Source organism: Nyctibius grandis, chromosome 9, assembly GCF_013368605.1.
Source record: "Nyctibius grandis isolate bNycGra1 chromosome 9, bNycGra1.pri, whole genome shotgun sequence".
NCBI classification, from domain to species: domain Eukaryota; kingdom Metazoa; phylum Chordata; class Aves; order Nyctibiiformes; family Nyctibiidae; genus Nyctibius; species Nyctibius grandis.
In genome coordinates this window covers 12,795,004-12,816,522 of record NC_090666.1, presented here as the reverse complement: position 1 = coordinate 12,816,522, position 21,519 = coordinate 12,795,004, and the positions used below count along the sequence as shown (strand labels likewise).

The window sequence follows — 21,519 nt, the reverse complement described above, 5'->3', positions numbered from 1 at the left end:
TTCCCTTTTTCTGTCTTTTCCACCATTTACATTACTTATCATATGAAGAATCCTAGTTCCTCTAGAACTCAAAGGAGTTTCAAAGCCTCCTGGACTGTGCTGCTTATCTTGAAGCAAGACAGTTCTGTGAAGCAATATTTTTGTACATACAGCAAAATACATACAGAAGCCAGCATGGCTCTTAAGGAATAAGTGTCATACAATTAAATAGTGTGCCACACAGATGCTTAGAATAGTAATGTTGGCTTCAAGTTATTTAGAAGACATGAAGAAGACTAAAACTTTTAATAATAGAACAGAGATCTGAAAAGTCTAATTTTAGGATTAGAGAAAGAAAAATTCTTGAAGACTTAAAATAGGAGGCAGAGGAGTATCTAGCATACAAATGAAAAAAGCAGACACCAGTCATATTCTACTCAGTTCCTAACTGCCCCATTCTCTTCCAAATTAGCCACTTTTAACCTACATTTTTTGAGAAACGACACATTCCAAATTAATATGCTTCTGTGATCTGTGACAAACACCGTCTTTGGAACCCATCCCATGAATTAAAGCAAAAGTCAACAAGGTAATTTGTTTTCAATGAACATACTCAAAATGTCTTTGGGAGTGTGTTTATCAGGAACATCACTTGGATCACTGTATCCAATCTTATTGACAGCATAAATGCGGAACTGGTACTCTGTATCTTCTATCAGCCCTGTTACCACAAATTGTGTAGCCTGTAAGTTCTTGGGTAAATTGCATCTGACCCAGTTGTCTGTGTCAGCTCTTTTTGCTTCCACTAGATAACCAATAATAGGGCTTCCTCCATCATATGCTGGTTTGCTCCATGACAGGCTTATAGAATTACGAGTAGTATCAACCACTTTTGGGAAAGCAGGTGGGCCAGGAGGATCTGAGAATTAAAGTAACATAAAGTTATTGTACCAAATTCTGTACAAAAGTGTTTGTAAATAACAACGGAAAATACCTGAGACTTTTAGCTTACATTGAGGATCACGAGCATACACTGCTTTAGATGGTGCACTAGGCTTGCCAGGTCCAGCTTTATTCAATGCTATCACCCGGAACTCATATTCTGTTTCTTCTTGGAGTCCAGTAGCCTTAACAGTTCTTTCAATGACAGGCTTTCTGTTTACCTTTGTCCAGTTAAGAGCCTTAGTTTCACGCTTCTCAAGTATATAACCAGTTATTGGGGATCCACCATCACTAGCTGGTGGCTTCCAGCTAACCGTCATAAAGTCTTTCGTTACATTGCTAATTATCGGTGGATCACAAGGTCCGGGTACATCTGTGAAGATTTATTTGAAAGTTATGTTCACATACATGCGTACACAAAAAAACAATGACTAATCAATCTATCTCACAAAGCACTTACCATATGGATTCTTAGCAACTGCTGGTTCAGTCAAGATAGGGTCTCCAACACCATATTTGTTTTCAGCACATATGCGGAACTGATACTCATGTCCTTCTATTAGTTTCTCCACTGTGCAGCTTGTAATGGGTATATTGGCACTGACTTGGGCCCAGTTTGGTCTACTTGTTTCACGCTTATCTACAATGTAGTTAGTAATTTCTGAACCTCCATCTTCCAGAGGAGGCTCCCAAGAAAGCATTGCACGATCTGCATACATATGTTTGATTTTAACGGAGGCTGGTGGACCAGGCTTATCTAGAAGAATTAACATCACATTGTTATAGCTCTGTCTCATGCTATATAAGTTACCTATGAATGTATTTATTAACAGAGAGTCTTTAGCTTACCAAGTACTTTAAGCTTAATGGTTGCTGACTTTGATCCACTTGCATTTTCAGCAGTAATAGTATAGTCTCCTGTTTGCTTCCTGTTAACACTGAACAACTCAACTGTAGCAAGATTTCTCTTAGTGGTGATCTTAACACCTTCAGATGGCTTTAAAACTTCTCCTTCTTTCTTCCAGGTGATTGTTGGCATCGGCTTGCCGTATACATTTGCCTCCAGACGCACATTAGTTCCAGCTTTTACTGTAAGCTGTGATTGCATAGACAGATCCAACTCTATTCTGGGGGGAACTGAAAGGAAAGAGCCCAAGAGTTAATTAATCTAGTAAGAGATAAACATCTCATTCTTCACATGAGTGTTAGTTCAATATGCAGATTCTTATCAGAGTTCTCAAATGCTTTTACATTTCTTACCATTTTCTGGATGAATGGTCACTGGATCAGAAGGTTCTGAAGGACGGCTAATGTTAACTGCTGTCTTGGCAATTGCTCTAAATTGGTATTGAGCATTTTCTTCCAAATCAGTAGCAGTGTACTCTTCTAGGGGTATTTGATGTGGAGTTGTATTGCACCGAACCCACTTATCACCAGGTAATTTGCAAGCTTCAATAAAGTAGCCAATAAGTTTGCTACCACCATCATGCTTTGGTCTTGTCCATACCAGTGATACAGTACTCTTAGTGACATCAATAATTTCAGGTTTTCCTGGGGGATCTAAGGCAAATAAGAGCATGTTATAATCTGTTTTGCCAAAAAAAAAAGCTAACGTATTAAAAAATGGCTTTAATAGTGCTGGGTACTATTTACAGCACACCCACACAGTTCAGGCACAGTAAACGTGAATCATAAAGAGTTGCAGATATATTGAAAATGACCCTAAAACCAGTAGTATGTGGCAAATTATTGGTATATTTGACTTACCAACTGGTGCTCTTGCTATGACAAACTCAGTTGGTTTACTAGGTTTACTTGCTCCAGCTCTGTTCAATGCATAAATTCTGAAAGTATACTCAAGACCTTCGATGAGTCCCACACAAGGGTATTCTGTGGAGCGCACAGCTGTGTCATTAGCTTTCACCCACAGTAAACTGTTCCTTTCTTTGCGCTCAATGAGATAACCGGTGATTGGACTGCCTCCATCACTATCTGGTTTATCCCAGGCAACAAAAATGCAGTCCTTATTGACCTTGGTAATACGTGCATTCTTTGGTTCACTAGGAACATCTAGAAAGAAATACAAAGATGGATGTCAATCACATGCTTTCTTACTAGGAGGACTAAAAAGAGAAGTGCTGCTGTCAAAAACTGACATACCAAATGGGAACCTTGCAATCATCTTGCCAGAAATAAGCGGCTCAGAAATCCCAAAACGATTTTCAGCACGAACGCGGAACATATACTCTTCTCCAGGAATCAGTTTTCCAATTCTGCAGCTTGTCTTTGTGACAGAAGCTACAGCTGTTACCCAGTCTCCTCGGCTTACATCACATTTCTCAACTACATAGTTTGTAATGTTACTGCCACCATCTTCGAGAGGTATATGCCATGCAAGAGTACAAGCATCAGCATCTATTTCAGAAATATCAAATGGAGGCTGTGGTGGACCTGGTTTATCTGCACAAAAAAGTATATTAAGAAAAAAGGGATGAAAGGAAATGGCAACCACTGCAATATACTAAAACGAGTTTTGTATAAAGCTGGGTTTAAAAATAATCAAATGGAACATACCCATGACTATCACTCTGATTTTCTGACTATCAGTACCAGAGCTATTTTCTGCAGTAAGAGTGTAAAAATCAGAATCTTTTCTAGTCACATCCTTAATGATAAGAACAGAAGACTTTTCTGCTTTATGCACAGCAAGGCGACTGGATGTAAGTACATCTTGATCTCCTTTCAACCATTTACAGACTGGCTGAGGCTTCCCATATACATGAGCTTCAATTCTCAGTTTCTTTCCAGCTTTAATGTGAACGTGATCAGGCATCAGGATCTTAGGTGGGACTGAAAAAAAGTCACACACAGACATATAAATTCAACTTCTGTGACATATTAATTTACTTTGTCTTATGTTTTCATGTGAAAGTTCTCTGTTTCTCTCTCAAGTGTAATCACCAGTAGGAATGACTTGATAATTTTTAATTTAGGTTCCACTTATGGACAACTAGAGATTCTGCAGTGGGCAATATCTATTCCAGTCTTACTTTTACATTCTTGTAGAGTTTATAAGAGAATATTTTTGAGTTTGGATTGCCTTCTCACATGTTTATGTAGAGACTTGTGCACTATTAATGCATGACACGTAATTCATCTTTATATCTGGAACTTGTCATTGCTCACTTATTGCTGACTTTCTACAAGATAAACATGAAGGAGAAGAAAGACTGAAGTTTTTTGTGGAACTAAACCCATTTCCACAATCAATCTTTTTATACTCTTGAATTATTCCTTCAAGTAAAGCCCCTTCTCCTCCTACTTCTTTTTCACAAAATCTTTCTGATTTCTTCCAAAAGAAACCTGGCAGTATGTTTGGTGCACTCTTCTTCCTGCCATCGGCTAGTTTTCATTCTCTTTTGCTCCTGTACCTCTCTCTTCCTCTTTCCATGTCACAAATGAAGAATGTTCTTCTCATCTTCCCCTTACCCCTATGTATTCCTGTGCCTCAGAGACCCTACCACCTTAATTAGGCCAACCTGTCCTCCCTGCCTTTTGCTTTACATTCTCAACCAACTCTACAATATAAACAACTTGCTTTCTCTTATCTTAAAACAGCTCCCACTTTTGGCCCCATTTATCTCTCAAACTACCACTCTGACTCTTCTTCTCTTTCATTTTAGATTCATTGAAAGTATTTATTACTTTTCCTTGGTTCCTATCTTCTGGTTCCAACTGAAACCATACCTGCAAAATTCTTTAGTAATTCTGAATTAGTGGTCAACTCTCATCCTTTCTGACCTGTCAAAATATTCAATACAGTTAGCCATAATCCTCAAGATGACTTCATAAAGCATAGGTCTTTCTGGGACTCACTCAAAGAACTAGAATTCTTGCTCATTTAATTATTAAAACAGAATATTGCAACATAGGTAGTATTTAAATTGTTACTTACTGAGTTGTTCTTTAATTTCAAATACTCCTTCAGTTTCTCTTGGCAAACTTACTCCTACAGCATTTCTAGCTGCCACTCTAAACTTGTACTTCTTTCCCTCTTTCAGACCAGCTACAACAATGGAGAGATCTTTAACAACTGAATATTCTGTCCAGCGATCTGCTGGTTGGTCATCTTCTCTGTAGCTAACAATGTACCCATCAACTTTAGAGCCTCCATCACGCAGTGGTGGCAGCCAGCCTAAAGTAGCACTATTCTTCGTAATTTCGGTAACTTCAAGTTTTCTTGGTGGATCAGGTTCACCTTTCAGGGGAAAGAAAACCCCCACATTAAACATTGAATTTCCAAGATTTTATGACTATTAAATACTTGTTGAATTATTGGATGCTATGCATGCTAACTCAGCAAGGACAATATAGAAAAGAGCAAAATTCTTAATAATTGCAAAGGTGCTATATTCATAGATTGTATTATTTGAAAGAAACAGACACAGAAATATTTATGTTTATCATTGAGTAGTTAGTAGCATTGTCCAATTTAGAAACACTAACTTTCAAAAAATGCAAAATCTTATTAAAATAAGAGAAGAAACATAAAATGTGCATAAAGGCATACTTACTTAGGGGATCTGTTGCTAGAACTGGTTTTGGTATGTCACTTGGAACACCCGACCCATATTCATTTACTGCTGTTACTCTAAAGAAATATTCATTTCCAGGTATAAGGTTAGCTATTTGGAAACTAGTTTTCTTTAGTTCTGCAGTGACTGTTCCCCAGGTCTTCCTGTCAGCCTCACGTTTCTGCAGGATGTAATGAGTCACTGGGCTACCACCATCATTCTCTGGAGGTGCCCATGAAAGATGGCATGACATCTTGGTGACGTCTGAAACCTTGAAGTCTGACACAGGTCCAGGAGTATCTATAAAGAAATTTCAATTTATGCTAGTCTTTTCTTCTTTAATAAGTTAAAATTAAAGGGGGCTAACAGCTTCCCATACAGAAGTTAGTCTTAGCTGATGCAGTTGTTCTCAAAAACTGTAGCACCTTGGGGTCATAAAATTTTCTGCAATGAACATTCAATATAGTTAAAAAAATTGTCTAGAAGTATTTCTCACATTACTTACCCAAGACTCTGACGTTCACAAATACAGCCTTTTCTCCAGCTGCATTAACAAGTGTCAATGAATATTTGCCTGAGTCATCACGTGTTGAATCAGGGATGACACAGAAGGCCATAGTGTCAACCAGATCAACTTGTCCTTTTCTGATAACGTTATCAACACCCATTCTCCTCCAGGTGACTTTTGGTGCTGGGCGACCCCTAACAATGGCAAAAAGTCTAATAGGGCATCCTGCCCTGACTGTGACTAGCTTTCTCATGCTTGCATCCAACTCAATCTCAGGAGGTTCTGAAAGACAAAATTAAAGAAATAAAATGCAAAGTTTAGCAAATGAAATAAAACAAAACCAGAGCAAATAAAGATTGTATGTAAATACTCATAAAGGATGGGAAAACTCACCAAGTATTTCTTTGGGAGACACAGCTTCTTTCAGTTCAGCTGGTCGGCCAAGGCCAACCTGGTTTTGGGCGAAAACTCTGAACTCATATAATTGGTTCTCATCCAGGCTGGTGGCTGTAAATTCTGTATGAATAACTTGGGCAGCAACATTGCATCGTTTCCATCCTGCTTCAGGATCAGCACCCTCAACTTTTGGTCTAATTTCTACAACATATCCAATAATTGGAGCACCACCATCATACACTGGTTTTCCCCAGCCAAGGGTTACGGAACTCTTTGTGCTATCAACCACTCTTAAGTTTGTGGGAGGACCAGGTGGTTCTGAAAGACAATTAAAATTACAGATAAAAACACAGTTGTGCAATTTAGCAATCTGTTATGTCAACACTAAAACAAAATACAGTAGAATATAGTGGTATGATACCTATTGGGTCTTTTGCTACTACAGGTCTTGATGGCAAGCTTGGTTCTCCAAGTCCAACTTCATTTTCAGCACTGACGCGGAACTGATATTCATGACCAGGGATGAGATTAGTAACCTTCTTGCGTCTCTCTGGGATTGCAGTCTTAGTAACAGGAACCCATCTCAGTGATCGTTTCTCTTTCTTCTCTAAAATGTATCCTGTAATTGATTTGCCACCATCAAATTCTGGTGGATTCCAAACTACAGTCATCTCTTCTTTGCTAACTCTTGTGACATCTGGAGGATCAGGGCGTCCAGGTCTATCATATTTTGTTTTTGCAATAATTGGGTGTGTTTCTGTTGGTGGACCAGTGCCCATTTTATTCTCTGCACGAACTCTGAATATATATTCATTACCTTCAATGAGGCGTGTCACATTTGTATAGTTTGTTAGGACAGAGGAAGAGTATGTAGACCAAACCATACGCTTGCTTTCACATTTTTCCAGGATGTAGTTCTGTATTTCACAACCACCGTCATCTTCTGGAGGGTCCCAAGTAACAGTACATCTATCACTTGAAATGTCAGTGACTTTCAAGTTTCTTACAGGACCTGGTTTATCCAAGACAATAACAGTAGCGTATGCTACGAAACTACCAGCTGTGTTAGTTGCAGTAATCACATATTTCCCACCATCGCTACGCCTTGATTTTGTGAGAACAAATTTAGATGTGTCAGAAGTTGTTTCCATACTGACTCTTGGAGACCTGGTTAGATCTGTGGCATCTTTGTCTTTTGTCCATACAACTTCAGGCTGTGGTTTTCCTCTGACTCCAGCCTCAATTCTAATTGTGTCACCTGCTTTCACAGTTAGGACCCCACTTAACTTCAAGTCTAGCACTGGTTTCTGCAGATCTTCCTTCACAACAACTTCAGCTGTTCTTACCCAGTCACTTTCACCTGCCTCATTTTTAGTTTGGACTCGGAATTGGTAAATCTTATTTTCAACACATTTATCTACCATGTAGTGTGTTTCCTTAATGCTGCCTTTGTGAACCCTTTCCCATTCATCTGAATCTTTCAGCTTTCTCTCAACATGATAACTTAAATTGGGACTTCCACCATCATAATCTGGCCTTCTCCATTTCAGATATACAAACGTCTTTCCTTTCTCTGCAATGTGAAGATTTTCTGGCTCTCCAGGCTTGTCAATAGGATTGATGGCAAGGATGGGAGTCTTGGTCTCAATGCAAGGTCCTGGACCTATTTTGTTTTCTGCACAAACTCTGAAGAAGTATTCACGGTTCTCTATAAGATTTGCCTTTACCAATCGTTTTGTGATATCAGAGGAGACAATTGACCATCCTCTCTGGTTTGGTTGACGGTACTCTACTATATAATTTGTAATTTCAGAACCACCGTTATCCACTGGACTCTCCCAAGCGATCATACAAGAATCTTTTGTGACATAGCTTATTTTCAGGTTCTGACATGGTCCAGGTCTGTCAAGTACATTAACTACAGCAAAAGCTTGAGCATGTCCACAGCTGTTCTTAGCGGCTATTATATATTTGCCATGATCAGATCTTTTGGCTTCTTTCACTTGCAGTTCAACATTAGGTAGATCATGGACTATTTCAACACGCTTTTCTTGGACTAATACTTTGCCGTCTTTAGACCATGTTATGTCAGGATCTGGCCTGCCTTTTACTTTACCAGTAATACGGATTGTTTGGCCTACTCGGACAGTAATTAAGTCTCGACAGATCACATCTAGGCTTACTTCTGGAGGAGAAAGAATATCCTTTGCAAGTACAGTTTCTGCCAGTTCTCTTGGTTCTCCCTCTCCCACAATATTGACAGCTTTTATTCGGAATTTATATTCATTTCCTTCTATTAACCCAGGTACTCTGAAAGCACACTGTCTAATGAGTTCATCCTTATTAATCCTATTCCACTGTGTAGTTCCAGTTTTCTGACATTCCACAATGTATCCCAGAATCGGGCTGCCACCATCTTTGAGGGGCTTTGTCCACACAAGATCAGCTGTTTCCTTGGTTTTGTCTTTTAATTTTGGATTTATAGGGGGTCCAGGAGGAGTGATAGGACGTGACGCTTTTATTGGATCCGAGCTTGGAGATGGTTTGCTTAAGCCCACCATGTTTTCTGCAAAAACTCTGAATTCATATGTGTTGCCTTCAAAAAGACCAGTTACTCTGTATTTCATATCAAGTATTGGTGTCTTATTGACACGCACCCATTTACCAGATGCTTCACGACGTTCAAGTATGTAACCAGTTATTGGAGTTCCACCATCAGATTTTGGTAGGGTCCATGACACTGTTGCAGCGTTTTCTGTAATATCATAAACAGTTGGTTTACCAGGTGGGGATGGTGGATCAAACACATGTTTAGCAACTGTTGGTTCTGAATCAAGGGGTGCACCAATGCCTATCTTATTTTCTGCCCGAACACGGAAAATATATTCACAGCCTTTCTGCAGTCGTGGAATCTTAATTTTTGTGTGACTTGTTCCAGAGCTAACCACTCCCCAAGTTTCTTTCTTTGACTGACGCTTCTCAACAATATAATTTATTATAGGACTCCCACCATCATCTTTAGGAGGGCGCCAAGAAATAACCATATGTTCTGGTGTTACTTCAAGAATATTAATAGGACCAGTTGGTGGGCCAGGAACATCCAAAACTGTAAGATGTAGAGCAACAGTTTTGCTGCCAGCTGCATTAGATACTGTGAGCAGATATTCTCCTGTATCTTTTCTTATACAGTCTTTGATGGTAAGTACAGTTGAATAATTGTCAGTCTCAATCTTGTGTCTGCCATCTGTTTTAATTTCAACGCCATCAGTAACCCATTTTGCAGTAGGAACTGGCACACCTCTCATAATCGCAGGAAGTCTCACTGTGGTTCCAGCTTTAACAACAAGACCTTCAATTAACTTCACATCTAGTTCCACAGATGGAGGTACTGAAATTATAGAAAAGTAGAAATTACCTTTTTAGGGGAAATGCTTAAAGAGAGAGAGAAAGAATCAATGAAACAACATAAAAACTAAAAATTACCTAATTTTTCTTGACACTCTATTGGTATAGTTGTATCTGGAAGGCTAAGACCAACAATATTCTGAGCTTTCACACGGAATTTGTATATTTTTCCTTTTTGTAGACCTGTAACAACACAGTCTAGCATAGGGACCGTCTGGAACTTCGTCCACTCATCTGCACCATCTTCTTGATATTCCACCAAATAGCCAGTTATCTCAGCACCACCATCACGATCTGGTCGATTCCAAACAAGGGAAACTTCAGTCTTGTCAACATCTACATGATGCAGATTCTTTGGTGGCCCCGGAGGATCTTTTAAAATACAAAAAAAAAATGGTTCCTAGGATGGCCAATCTATGGTAGCAGTGTACCACGTTCACATTAGTACCAACAAGATAATCTCAAAAATTACTAAGAACAATATGAACAAAACAAATCATAAAACTGAAAAACACTTACGCAGTGGATCTATAGCTTTAATAGGCTTGGTTGTTTCCACATATGGACCTCTACCAAACTGATTCTCAGCTGCAACTCGGAAGAGATACTGGGTGCCTTCCATCAGATATTTAGCCATGTGACTGCGTTTCTTGGAGGTTGATGAGATAGCTACCCACTGTGCAGAAGCTACATCTTTCCTTTCCACCACATAGTTGGTAATGACAGAGCCACCATCGTCTTCTGGTTCCATCCAAGTGAGATAGCAAGAATCGCTTCTAACTTCACTGACTTGCAGATTTCTGGGTGGACCAGGCTTATCTAATATTGACAAAAATTGAATCTATTATTTATTTGATAACCGAAGTATTTTTTACAAAACTTAGTACATTTCAAGACGTAAATATATTTAATGTAATTTTTAGTCCTTTTTCTACTGTGTATTTCTTATAACTCAGTTGATCGATATTTTCCAGACATTCCTTTATTTCGTAATCTCTAATTATAGAATAAAAACATGTGGTACAAAAGGAACATCAAAAAGATTACCTAAGACAACAACTTTTACTGAAACAGTCTTCGAACCAGCTGGATTTTCAGCTGTCAGGGAGTAAATTCCACCATCTTCATGGACAGTGTTACGAATTTCAAGCTTACTGCCAACTCCTGTAACCTCAATATCAGCTTTGGGTGAGACTTCATGATCTTCTTTCTTCCAAGAAACTTTTGGGAATGGAACACCTTTAATAACAGCACTAAGTCTCAGGGTATCTCCAGCTTTTACGTGCTGTTCTCGGGCCATATTAGCATCAAGTATCAGCTCAGGAGGTTCTGGAATCAAAATGATATGTTTTTAGAAAATGAGGGGAAAAAATATCTTCTTAGGTAAGCTTATCTGACTTTATTAAACTCACCAAGTCTGTCCTTTACTTCTACTGGATCAGGAACATAGGCTGGTTCAGATTCACCTGCTGCATTGACTGCCTTGACCCTGAACTTATAGGTCAAACCCTCAGTAAGGCCAGTGACTTTGTATTTTGTTTCAGGACAAGAATCCGCTGTAAGATTGGCCTTTTTCCATTCTTCATCTCCAACTTTTTGATATTCAACAAGATAGCCAATTATCTTGCCATTACCATCATGGCGTGGTGGTTGCCAAGATAAATCAACTGAATTTTTAGTTTTATCTACTGCTTCTGGATTAATAGGTGGACTTGGTTTTGCTGTTAAAAAAGAAAAAAAAAAAGAAAGAAACTATTAAAATGATTTTCTAACTGAAATGAAGAGTGCATTAAAATTCCAATGAGAAATGAAATTTAATACTTTACCAATTGGATCTCTAGCAAAAATTGGCTTTGATGGCGGACTAGGATCACCAATGCCAATTTCATTTTCTGCTGAAACACGGAATTCATATTGACAGCCTTCAAGGAGGTCAGGTACTTTGAACTGAGTACTGGGGAAAATTGGGTCTTTGGTAACTCTGACCCATCTTGTAGCCATTGTTTCCTTCTTTTCTACAATATAGTTTGTTATTGGCTTGCCTCCATCATATGGTTTGTTCCAAACCACTACTGCAGAGTCTTTGGTAACATCCTTAATGATTGGTTGCTCAGGTGCATCAGGAACACCTGGGGTAAAAAAAGGAAGAGTTTATGAGCACTAGAAACAGAGTAAAGATAAAAGTATCAAAGTAAGATAGCAAATGAATAACATACGGAAACGGTCCTTGGCTTTCATCTCATCAGAGATGAGAGGATCACTTATGCCATAAAGATTTTCAGCATAAATTCGAACTTGATATTCTCTTCCTTCAAGCAGCTTAGGAATTTTGCATGTTGTCTTAACTGTGGCAGATGTAACTGGCATCCACACATCTCTGTGTGCATCCTTCTTCTCAATAATGTAATTTGTAATTTCACTACCTCCATCATCTAATGGAGGTTTCCAGGAAACTACCATATGATTTTTATGAACTTCATCAAATATAACTGGGCCTACTGGAGGTGATGGGCGATCTGTTTAAGAAAAAATAAAGCATACCCATGCTTTTGTATGAACTTCACATAATGACATATATTAAACAGTGTCAATACAGTAAATATATTATGAAATTAAAAACTTGGCATCACAGTTTTAATAAGGAATCAAGACCTCAAGACTATTCCTGTTTAATATGTGTTTGACTCACTGGACTTAATTCCTTAATGCTTATAAGGTATTCGGTGATTGACATTTTCTACAGTGTTGACATTCTCCAAATGTGTGTAGAGACATTAAATTATTCATGCTGAATAAGCTAAGCCTGAGTTAACTATGTACTCAAAATTAATAAATAGTATTTCAGTATAAATGAGAATGCAGTAAATCAAATTATTGTAATAAAGAACACATTTTAATTTTAATATTTACATTTTATACAATTCAATGAATTCTAATCACTACTAAAAATCGCATACAATACTGTTGTTCAGTAAAACCTACCAACAACATTAACTTGACAAAATCCTTTTCTTGATCCTGTGCTGTTCTCCACAGTAACACAATATTTGCCTGAGTCTTCACGGACAGATTTTAGTATCCCCAAGCAAAGAGTTGTAGGAGTTGTCTTGATCTTTGTACGGTCATTTTCTTTCACAACAATATCATCCTTTAGCCAAGTAACCTTTGGTGCAGGCTTGCCTGAGTAACGTCCAGTCAGGCTGAAAGCTTCACCAACCCGAACAATAAGCTTGTCTCTAAAGTCAAGGTCAATTGATGGAGGAGCTGAAAGATAATATTAAAAAACACAATGCCCACAAATGTCAGCAATATTAATAAGAAAAAGTAGAGAATCAGTAAATGTAATCGCTGTTTTCAAAACAAACATGAAAAAGATACATACCAATTTCATCCTTGCATGTGATGGGTTTTGTGCAAAATGATGGCTTGCCCTGCCCCACGATATTGCAAGCACTCACACGATATTCATAGGTGTCACCCTCTTTCAAGCCTTCTATAGTGTATTTCCTATCAAGCATTTTCTCCTTTGTAACTTTGTGGAATTTCTCTTTTCCAATGAGACGGCTCTCTAGAACGTACATGGTGATATCTGAGCCTCCATTATATTTTGGAGGGTTCCAAGTTAATGTAACTGAGTTCTTGGTAACTGCTTTTACTTCCAGGTCTTCTGGACGGTCAGGAACAGCTGTGAATAAACAAAAAAATTATGGTAAATGCATTTTTCTGCATATTCATCTCCTATGACAGTAATCCAAACCCCAAAATATACTTACTTATTGGTTCTCTAATGACAATCTCTTTTGTTGTCTCTGTGAATGGACCCATGCCAATTATATTCTCAGCTGCAATTCGGAAAAAATAGGCTTTCCCTTCAGTGAGTCCCTGAACAGTAGCATTCTGTCTTGTAACTGTGTAGCTTACTGGAGTCCAAGCTCTATGGTCAGATTCACGTTTTTCAATTATGTAGTTGGTAATGGGAGAACCACCATCATCTTCTGGAGCAAACCATGTCAATTTACAAGAGTCACTGGTTAAATTCTCAGTAAGGAATGGCATTCCAACTGGGCCTGGCACATCTGAAAGCAAAGAAGAAATGGAGAATTTAAGTATACATGCGGAATGTCATGAAATTTTACTTGTTCACAGGGACTGAAGTTGCTATTTACCTAGCACATCAACAATAATAGTCTTCTTCCGCTCACCACCAGCATTTTTAGCAAGAAGAGTGTATATACCCTGATGGCTCCTTTTGCAATTCTTGATGACCAAAGAAGAACTAATAGCTGTTTCTTCAATTTTGGCTTCTTCTGGTAAAGCTCGGTCATCTCTGCTCCAAGTCACTGTTGGAGCTGGTTTTCCTGAGACATACGCTATGATCCGAATTACTCCTCCAGCATGAACAACAATTCTGTCCCTGACGCTTGCATCCAAATTAATATCAGGAGCCACTGAGAGGTGAACAAAAAAATTCAATGAGGTTTTTTTTTCTCACTTTGACTTAGAGGTACTAAAAATGTAAATGTAAATGATTGATAAATACCAATTCTGTCCTTCATTTCAATAATGTCTGTAACTTCTCCAGGCTCTCCGATGCCAGCAGCATTCACTGCTCTAACTCTAAACTTGTAAAAACATCCTTCTTTTAATCCTGCCACAACGAACTTTGTTCCTCTAATTTCTTTATCTTTTACCTGGAAAAAAATATTATAACTTCAGCTAACATCAAGGTATCATAAATTTCTTTGTGATGTTTGAAACAAGTCTTAAATCAGATGTTGTTTCAGATTTACAAGCACAAGACAGTCTTGAGCATACATGGATCTAGCTCACATAGAATTCTTCAGAATCTATATAAAGAAATACAGGACATGAACATACAAGCTATTCTGAAGATTCACCTTTTTGATAATTCTAACAGACAAGGATGTTACAGCAATTACAATAGTTGTGGTCTCAGAAGAATTACATGTGCTATTGGACAAATAAACTCATATAAGTGAGAATGGCAAAAAAAGAAATCTTTTATTCTTTCTAAACCCCAATATGAAGCCTGTTTACCTGGAAACAGTGCAGGAAATTTAGGTATTACTTAAAATGAACCCAAACGTTTATGGAGATACAAAAAAAAGCCAAGGTATGCATCAGTTAAATTTTCAGTAATGAATTACTGAAAAAAAATTCAGTAATGCATTATTGAAAAAAGTAGGAAAATGTAGGGACATAGTAGCTCCAAATGATTTGGCACAGTCTGATACCGGTGAGACTTATGTTTGTGCCAGTTCTAACTTAGTTTTGTCTTCTGTTCTTTTGTCACAAATTACCTACATATTTTCTCACGTCTTTATAAATAGAGATTTAAAAATTCTAAGTTTAGGAAACTGCAAAGTTAACTTGATATCGTGGAGGGGCAATTACTGTATTTTACATTTGGTGTTCTATTTTAAACATGTGAAGATAATTATGGTATAAAAATATGAACTTTTAGAAAATAACTTGCATAGTGAAAATTTGTAAAAAATATATTTTCTGGAGGGATTTCTTTTGATAGACACACAGAGAGAAGAAATGCAGATTCTGTAATAGTTTTCCACCTACCCGTTCCCATTCTTCTTTTCCTTCTTCTTTATACTCAACAATGTAGCCAGTGACCCTAGAACCACCATCCTTTAGTGGTGGAGTCCACTCCAAGTCTACAGAAGACTTTGTCCAATCAGTAACTTTTGGAATAGGAGGGCCAGGTGGGGCTGGAAAATATCATCATAACGTTACAGCATAACAATATATTCTATATTCTCACTTGAATATTTTCAAATTCAAAAGTAAGAATCTAAAATATTTACCAATAGGATCTCTAGCAATTGCTGGATCAGATGGCATGCTTGGTGGACCAACACCAGCTGCATTGATAGCTGAAACACGGAACTGATATTCAGAGCCTTCAATAAGACCTGTAACTTTGTATGAAACCCCCAGTGTCATAGGTTTGATAGGATCACGGTTAACCCTGGTCCATCTCTTTCCGGTAGTCTCTTTGCGCTCCAACCAATAACCAGTAATAGGAGAGCCACCATCATGTTCTGGTTCTTCCCAGTTTACAGTCATTGAATCACGTGTTATACTGCTAACTGTTGGCTTGTCACAAGGTCCAGGAACAGCTTGGGGAAAAAATTCACACATAGCTTGTAAAAAAAAAGTGCTAAAGGAAGATGGAGATAGCTAGAGTGCAAAATAGAGCTGTGCACTCACATGGGCACAGTTGCATTAGGTAGACACCTATCTGCATGAGACTCCTTGCCTCGTTCACCTTCCCATCCCTATTCAGGTACATATACTTCTGTGAAACAGAAAGTATCTTTCCTTCAAATAATAATTGTAAAAAATGAGTTCTTCTTGCCTTCCTGGATCAGTATCTCATTTCAGTGCCCAGCCTAACCTTGGATGTTTTAAGAATGATTTTGTCTTGCCAGCCTAACATTTTTTCTTTCAAAATTGAAGGCAGGAAGTTGACTCTTCCTGATCTAGAGGGTCAATAATGTCTCAAATACAACAGAATGACCTGAATCTTATCAGATAAACCCTTTTCGGATATTTAAACCTTAAAAAAGCTTGAGATTGTATTTTAATATATAACAAGGAAGGAGAAAAGTCTTTTTAAGCACTGCACATGCTTTTAAGAACTTACTGCTAATGCTAAAACTCTTCAAGCTATTCTAGAAAATTTACTTATGTGAAGAGAGAAAAGCAGTAGCAGTATTCAACAGATGCTGTACACATACCAGCATATGAAAACAACTGACATAATTTGAAAGCATATTCCTACTTACTGAAAAGGTTTCGTGCTGTTTCTGGTTCACTATCCAAAGGTTCTCCAATACCGTATTTGTTTTGTGCCATAATGCGGAACACATATTCATGGCCTTCCATCAATTTGGGAACAGTGAATAAGCATTCCTTAGGCTCATTAGTAACGGGTACCCATGTCCTCCTATTTGCTTCTTTTTTCTCTATAACATAGTTTGTAATCTTAGAACCGCCATCATCTAACGGAGGAAGCCATGATATTGTCATTTCATCAGCCAAAATGGATTCAAATTTAATAGGTCCCACTGGAGGTCCAGGACGACCTAAAAGATACATTTTGATAAAGAAGAATTAGTTCAAATACTATTAAAATAAAGTACCACATGAATGCTATCAATTTATGCAATGCATAAGAGTTCTTGATATTTACCCAGAACGTTTAGTCTCATCTCCTTTGAAGCAGTTCCCAGATTATTTACAGCTGTTATAGTATATAAGCCTGTATCACTTCTGCGAGACTGTTGAATCAATAAAGTGCAAGTATCTTCACCAATGATCTTGTTGACATGTTGATCATACAGCACTGGTGTTTTGTCATCTGGTTTCTTTGGAGAAGCTTTTAGCCATGTCAATGTGGGGAAGGGCACACCCTTTATCTTGGCCACAATGTTAACATCGGTTCCTTCTTCAACCTCCATAAATTCTTTGAGTTCAATAGATGGTGGGCCTACAATGAAATGTTGAAAAAATTAACATACAAAATTACTTCATAATTTTAAAATGGAATTTGTATTTACTGGTATCAGTTATTACTTACATGTCTGGTCTTTGACAACAAGTGGGCCAACAGTGGCTGAAGGCCTACTAGGACCTGCTATATTTACAGCTTTGACTCTGAATTCATATTCTCCACCTTCTACAAGATCCTCAACAGTAAACTTTGTTTCCTCCACGTCACGTCTGTTGCATTGCTTCCAAGTCTCTTTCACTTCACCGGTACGATCCCAGCGAAGACATTCAACATTATAATGTGTAACAGGAGCTCCACCATCATTCTTTGGTGGTTTCCATGTCAAGCTCACTGTGTTCTTGGTTACAAGGCCAATCTTTAGTTTAATAGGTGGATCAGGAGGATCTCAACAAAGAAAAGAGGAATGTGAATAAATCCACTGTACAGTACTATCTGGTTTTAAGGAATTTGTTTGACTTTGATTTCACTTACGGATTGGATCCCTGGCTGTGGTCCGTTGGATGGTTTCTGCAGGAGGGCCAACACCAAAACGGTTTTCTGCACGTACCCGGAAGAAATACTCTTGGCCAGATATGAGATCTGGTACAACAAAGGAAGTACTTCCACAGTTTGCATTGACTTTAGTCCAGGCCTTCCCTTCAATAGTTCTTTTCTCTATAACATAGCCTCTGATTCTATCTCCACCATCATCATCTGGCATCTTCCATGAAAGTTTACAAGTACCTCTTGTGATATCACTTACTTTTAGGTCTTTTGGTGGACCTGGGACATCTGTTAAGGTAAAAGCACAACAGAAACAATTTTACATAAGTATGTAGAAAAATAAGACTAAAACCTAGCATTTGAATACTTCAATATGTGTAAGCCATACCAAGCACATTGACTCTGATATGCACGGTTTTTTGTCCTGCTTTGTTCTTTGCTGTAATACTGTATCGTCCAGAATGACTTCTGTTGCACTCAGGGATGATAATCACTGAACGTGTATCAGTTGCTTCCACCTGTGTATTATAGAAAGAAAGAGAAGTTATAGACCAACTTTAAATATTTATGTTTGAAAAATGCAACAATACTAAAATTACAAAAATTGTTTGCTTTACCTGAGCTTCTTCAGGTACATTATGACCTCCCTCCTATAAATAAAGGGAAAAAATGTAAATATAAAAAAGGGGTTAGGCTTAAATGTCTAGAAACACGTGTAGAAAAAAAGCTTTTTCTTTTACTAACCTTTGCTGTTGTCTTTGCTTTTCCTTCAAACTCCCAAAATGTTTTTGGAACTGGACGACCCTTGATAACAGCTGGGATTTTAATTGTTGTGCCAGCACGACAAGAGAGGAAATCCTGTGCTCCAATATCAAGGAAGATTTCTGGTTCCTCTGAAAAAATATTTTAATATATAAATTTCAAGACCTACTGAAACTAAAATATCAGCACTGAGCTAAAATCCCACACAAACAAGGAGAATGCATGTTTATGTGAGGCAGGTTGGGTGTGAAAAAAGGAAGCTGGGAAGTATACGAATAGAAAAATTTGTTGTAGTCATTTCTTCATAAAATACACATTGTGTCCTTAGTGTGACTATAGGTGCTCATCAGTTTTCTAATGGATTCTGCCCTGGTAATGGTGATCGTGACACTTTAAAAAATGTGCTTCAATTTTTGTTACATTTTTGCATAATTGTTTGTCCTGTTTTGACTTTGGCTTGCTTGGCTGCTTAAACATTTACCGCAGTAGGTGGCATTTAGATATAAATACCTAAATTAATTCCCAGAACACTTACCTAGAATATCTTGGACAGGTATTTCTGATGTTGCAGGACTTGGTTCTGATTCTCCAGCAGCATTTACAGCTTTCACCCTAAATCGGTATTTTCTGAGCTCTTTCAAGTTGGGAATAACACATTCACAAGTAGGAAAGAGTTTGTCTCCTTCATTCACCTTCTTCCAGTCAGTACTACCTTCATCTTGCATTTCAACTATATATCCTTTTATAGGACTGCCACCGTCCTTTTGTGGAGGCTTCCACGCAAGAGCTACAGATGATTTGGTTTTGTCTTTGACCTCTGGGCAAGATGGTGGACCAGGCACAACTTGTAAAACAAGACCAAGTAAAAATTATCTTAGAGTTAGTGTCTGCCCATATTTTTCTGAATAGTTTCTAGAAGAATGCAAGTATTTTCATTTTTTTCTGTCATATACAGAGTGTATAATCCTAGAACATGCATACTAATTACATATATTACATATATTATTAAGGGATATTAAGGTACAAGGCATAAAGGTTGAACTCTTTAACAATAAGGAAAAAAATAATATAAAAATCTAATTCTGAGCTCAAGTTTATTTGGCAATGTTTGCATTGGTGTAATCACAGTTTAAGATTCATAAAAGAGGTAAAAAAACTAAATTAAAGCTAATTATTTTTAAAACAGTAAAAAACAGCAAATCAGGAAACTGCTTTGTGTCAATATATTCTTTTTGGTTTAATGAAAACAAAGCATTGGCTTAATTCCACTAAATTCAATATAAATAATAGCAGCACATTTTGGTTCTGGTGTGATACAGTCCTTAAAAATAGTCATACAAATTATACACTTACATATGGGATCTGCTGCTAAGGTAGGATCTGATGGTTCACTAGGAGGACCAATTCCAGCAAGGTTTTCAGCCATAACTCTAAACTGGTATTCAACACCTTCAGCCAAACGAAGCACATTGTACTGTAGACCTTTTACTGATGGTTTTGTTACTGGAGCCCTGTTAACACGTGACCAGTAGACACCTCCCACCTCTCTCTTCTCCAACCAATAGCCAGTTATTGGGCTGCCACCATTGTTCAAAGGAGGCTCCCAAGTCACCAGCATGGACGATCTGGTGCGATCTAAAATTTTTGGCTTTCCAGGAGGTCCAGGAAGGCCATAGGGATCCTTAATAACAACTTTTTCTGAGAGGCATTCATCACTTATTCCATATTTGTTTACAGCCCGGACTCTAAATTGATATTTTTCATCTGTTGCAAGATTCCATACCTGAAAAATAAGATTTAAATCAAGACTTGGCTACTTTCAGAATAAACTTATTTGAAGTTATGCATCACTTTTCACTTTAAATTCTATCTTGCAATCTCGTTGACATACCTATGTTTATATACTACACAGTTGTATGTAATGTCCTATAGAGATATGCTTATTTCATGTGCATAGGGCCAAACATAAATAAAAATGTCATCATGTTTGTTTTTGCAGTTGGTAAAGCTATGAATAATGCTGGGAAATGGAAAGGAAGATGTCTCCTAAACTCAGCTGAGATTATGTAGCAAAAGAGAACAATTTCTTTTGTTTTGTCACATGAGGAAAACACCCATACATAGATAGGCAACATTCATACAGTCATTCTGGAGTCTAAATGGAGCACGAGCACAGATATCTATGCAAGTAGCAGTTTTCTTTAGATGTGTACAATTGTTATTTCTTATGCAAACTAAAGTACGTAATAAAGATATTTTATAAATTACCACAAATCTTCTCTCAACAGCACTTTTGGAGACTTCTTCCCACTCAGATTTCTTCCTACTAGCATCACGTTTCTCAATAATGTAATGGGTAATTTCACTACCACCATTATCAAGAGGTGCATCCCATGTTAAATAGCATGATTCTGCTTTAATATCAGAAACAGCAAGATTTCTTGGTGGAGAAGGACGATCTGTATGAAAGCAATAGAGCATAGCATTACATTAAGATAAAGGCATAAGCATTTTATTAGTTGTCTTTTTATTAAAATGTCGCATCCTTACCATACACTTCAACATGCACATTGCGAAATGCAATGCCAAGACGATTGGAAGCTCTCACAGTGTAAGTGCCTTTATCATCCCTCACTGCTGCAGGCAGGATAAGTTCAGTTTTTGCCTCACTTCTAGATATTTCTTCCTTGTTTATCTTAAGTGCACTGGATGTTTGGTCAATTAAAACTTCATTTTTGTCCCATTCAATCTTTGGCATTGGCAGACCTGTCACATCAGCAGGAATATTAACTGGTTCTCCTGCCTTCACTTTGATGGTATCTCCTCTCACAGCCAAGCGCAATGTCACAGTTGGAGGTACTGAAAACAAGAAGAAAAATGACAGAGTGAAGATGGAGATGAAACAGAGAAATTGCCTT

General features: G+C 37.7%; 1 protein-coding gene across 1 annotated transcript in view; it reads right to left on the bottom strand.

Moving 5' to 3' along the window:
* The window catches only part of LOC137667504 (titin-like), a 245,020-nt gene that overhangs the window by 50,348 nt on the left and 173,153 nt on the right, over positions 1–21,519 (bottom strand). The window contains 37 exon segments of the mRNA XM_068408322.1: positions 593–898; positions 992–1,294; positions 1,382–1,678; positions 1,771–2,058; positions 2,182–2,481; positions 2,689–2,991; positions 3,082–3,381; positions 3,496–3,771; positions 4,877–5,179; positions 5,496–5,795; positions 6,001–6,285; positions 6,397–6,717; positions 6,821–9,787; positions 9,883–10,176; positions 10,324–10,623; positions 10,852–11,133; positions 11,217–11,525; positions 11,631–11,933; positions 12,021–12,320; positions 12,787–13,068; positions 13,187–13,489; positions 13,578–13,880; positions 13,971–14,252; positions 14,345–14,495; positions 15,400–15,548; positions 15,645–15,959; positions 16,629–16,928; positions 17,036–17,332; positions 17,423–17,740; positions 17,828–18,127; positions 18,228–18,357; positions 18,457–18,489; positions 18,584–18,732; positions 19,137–19,445; positions 19,955–20,384; positions 20,870–21,060; positions 21,152–21,460. Of these exon segments, the coding sequence (XP_068264423.1) occupies positions 593–898; positions 992–1,294; positions 1,382–1,678; positions 1,771–2,058; positions 2,182–2,481; positions 2,689–2,991; positions 3,082–3,381; positions 3,496–3,771; positions 4,877–5,179; positions 5,496–5,795; positions 6,001–6,285; positions 6,397–6,717; positions 6,821–9,787; positions 9,883–10,176; positions 10,324–10,623; positions 10,852–11,133; positions 11,217–11,525; positions 11,631–11,933; positions 12,021–12,320; positions 12,787–13,068; positions 13,187–13,489; positions 13,578–13,880; positions 13,971–14,252; positions 14,345–14,495; positions 15,400–15,548; positions 15,645–15,959; positions 16,629–16,928; positions 17,036–17,332; positions 17,423–17,740; positions 17,828–18,127; positions 18,228–18,357; positions 18,457–18,489; positions 18,584–18,732; positions 19,137–19,445; positions 19,955–20,384; positions 20,870–21,060; positions 21,152–21,460 (12,888 nt within the window).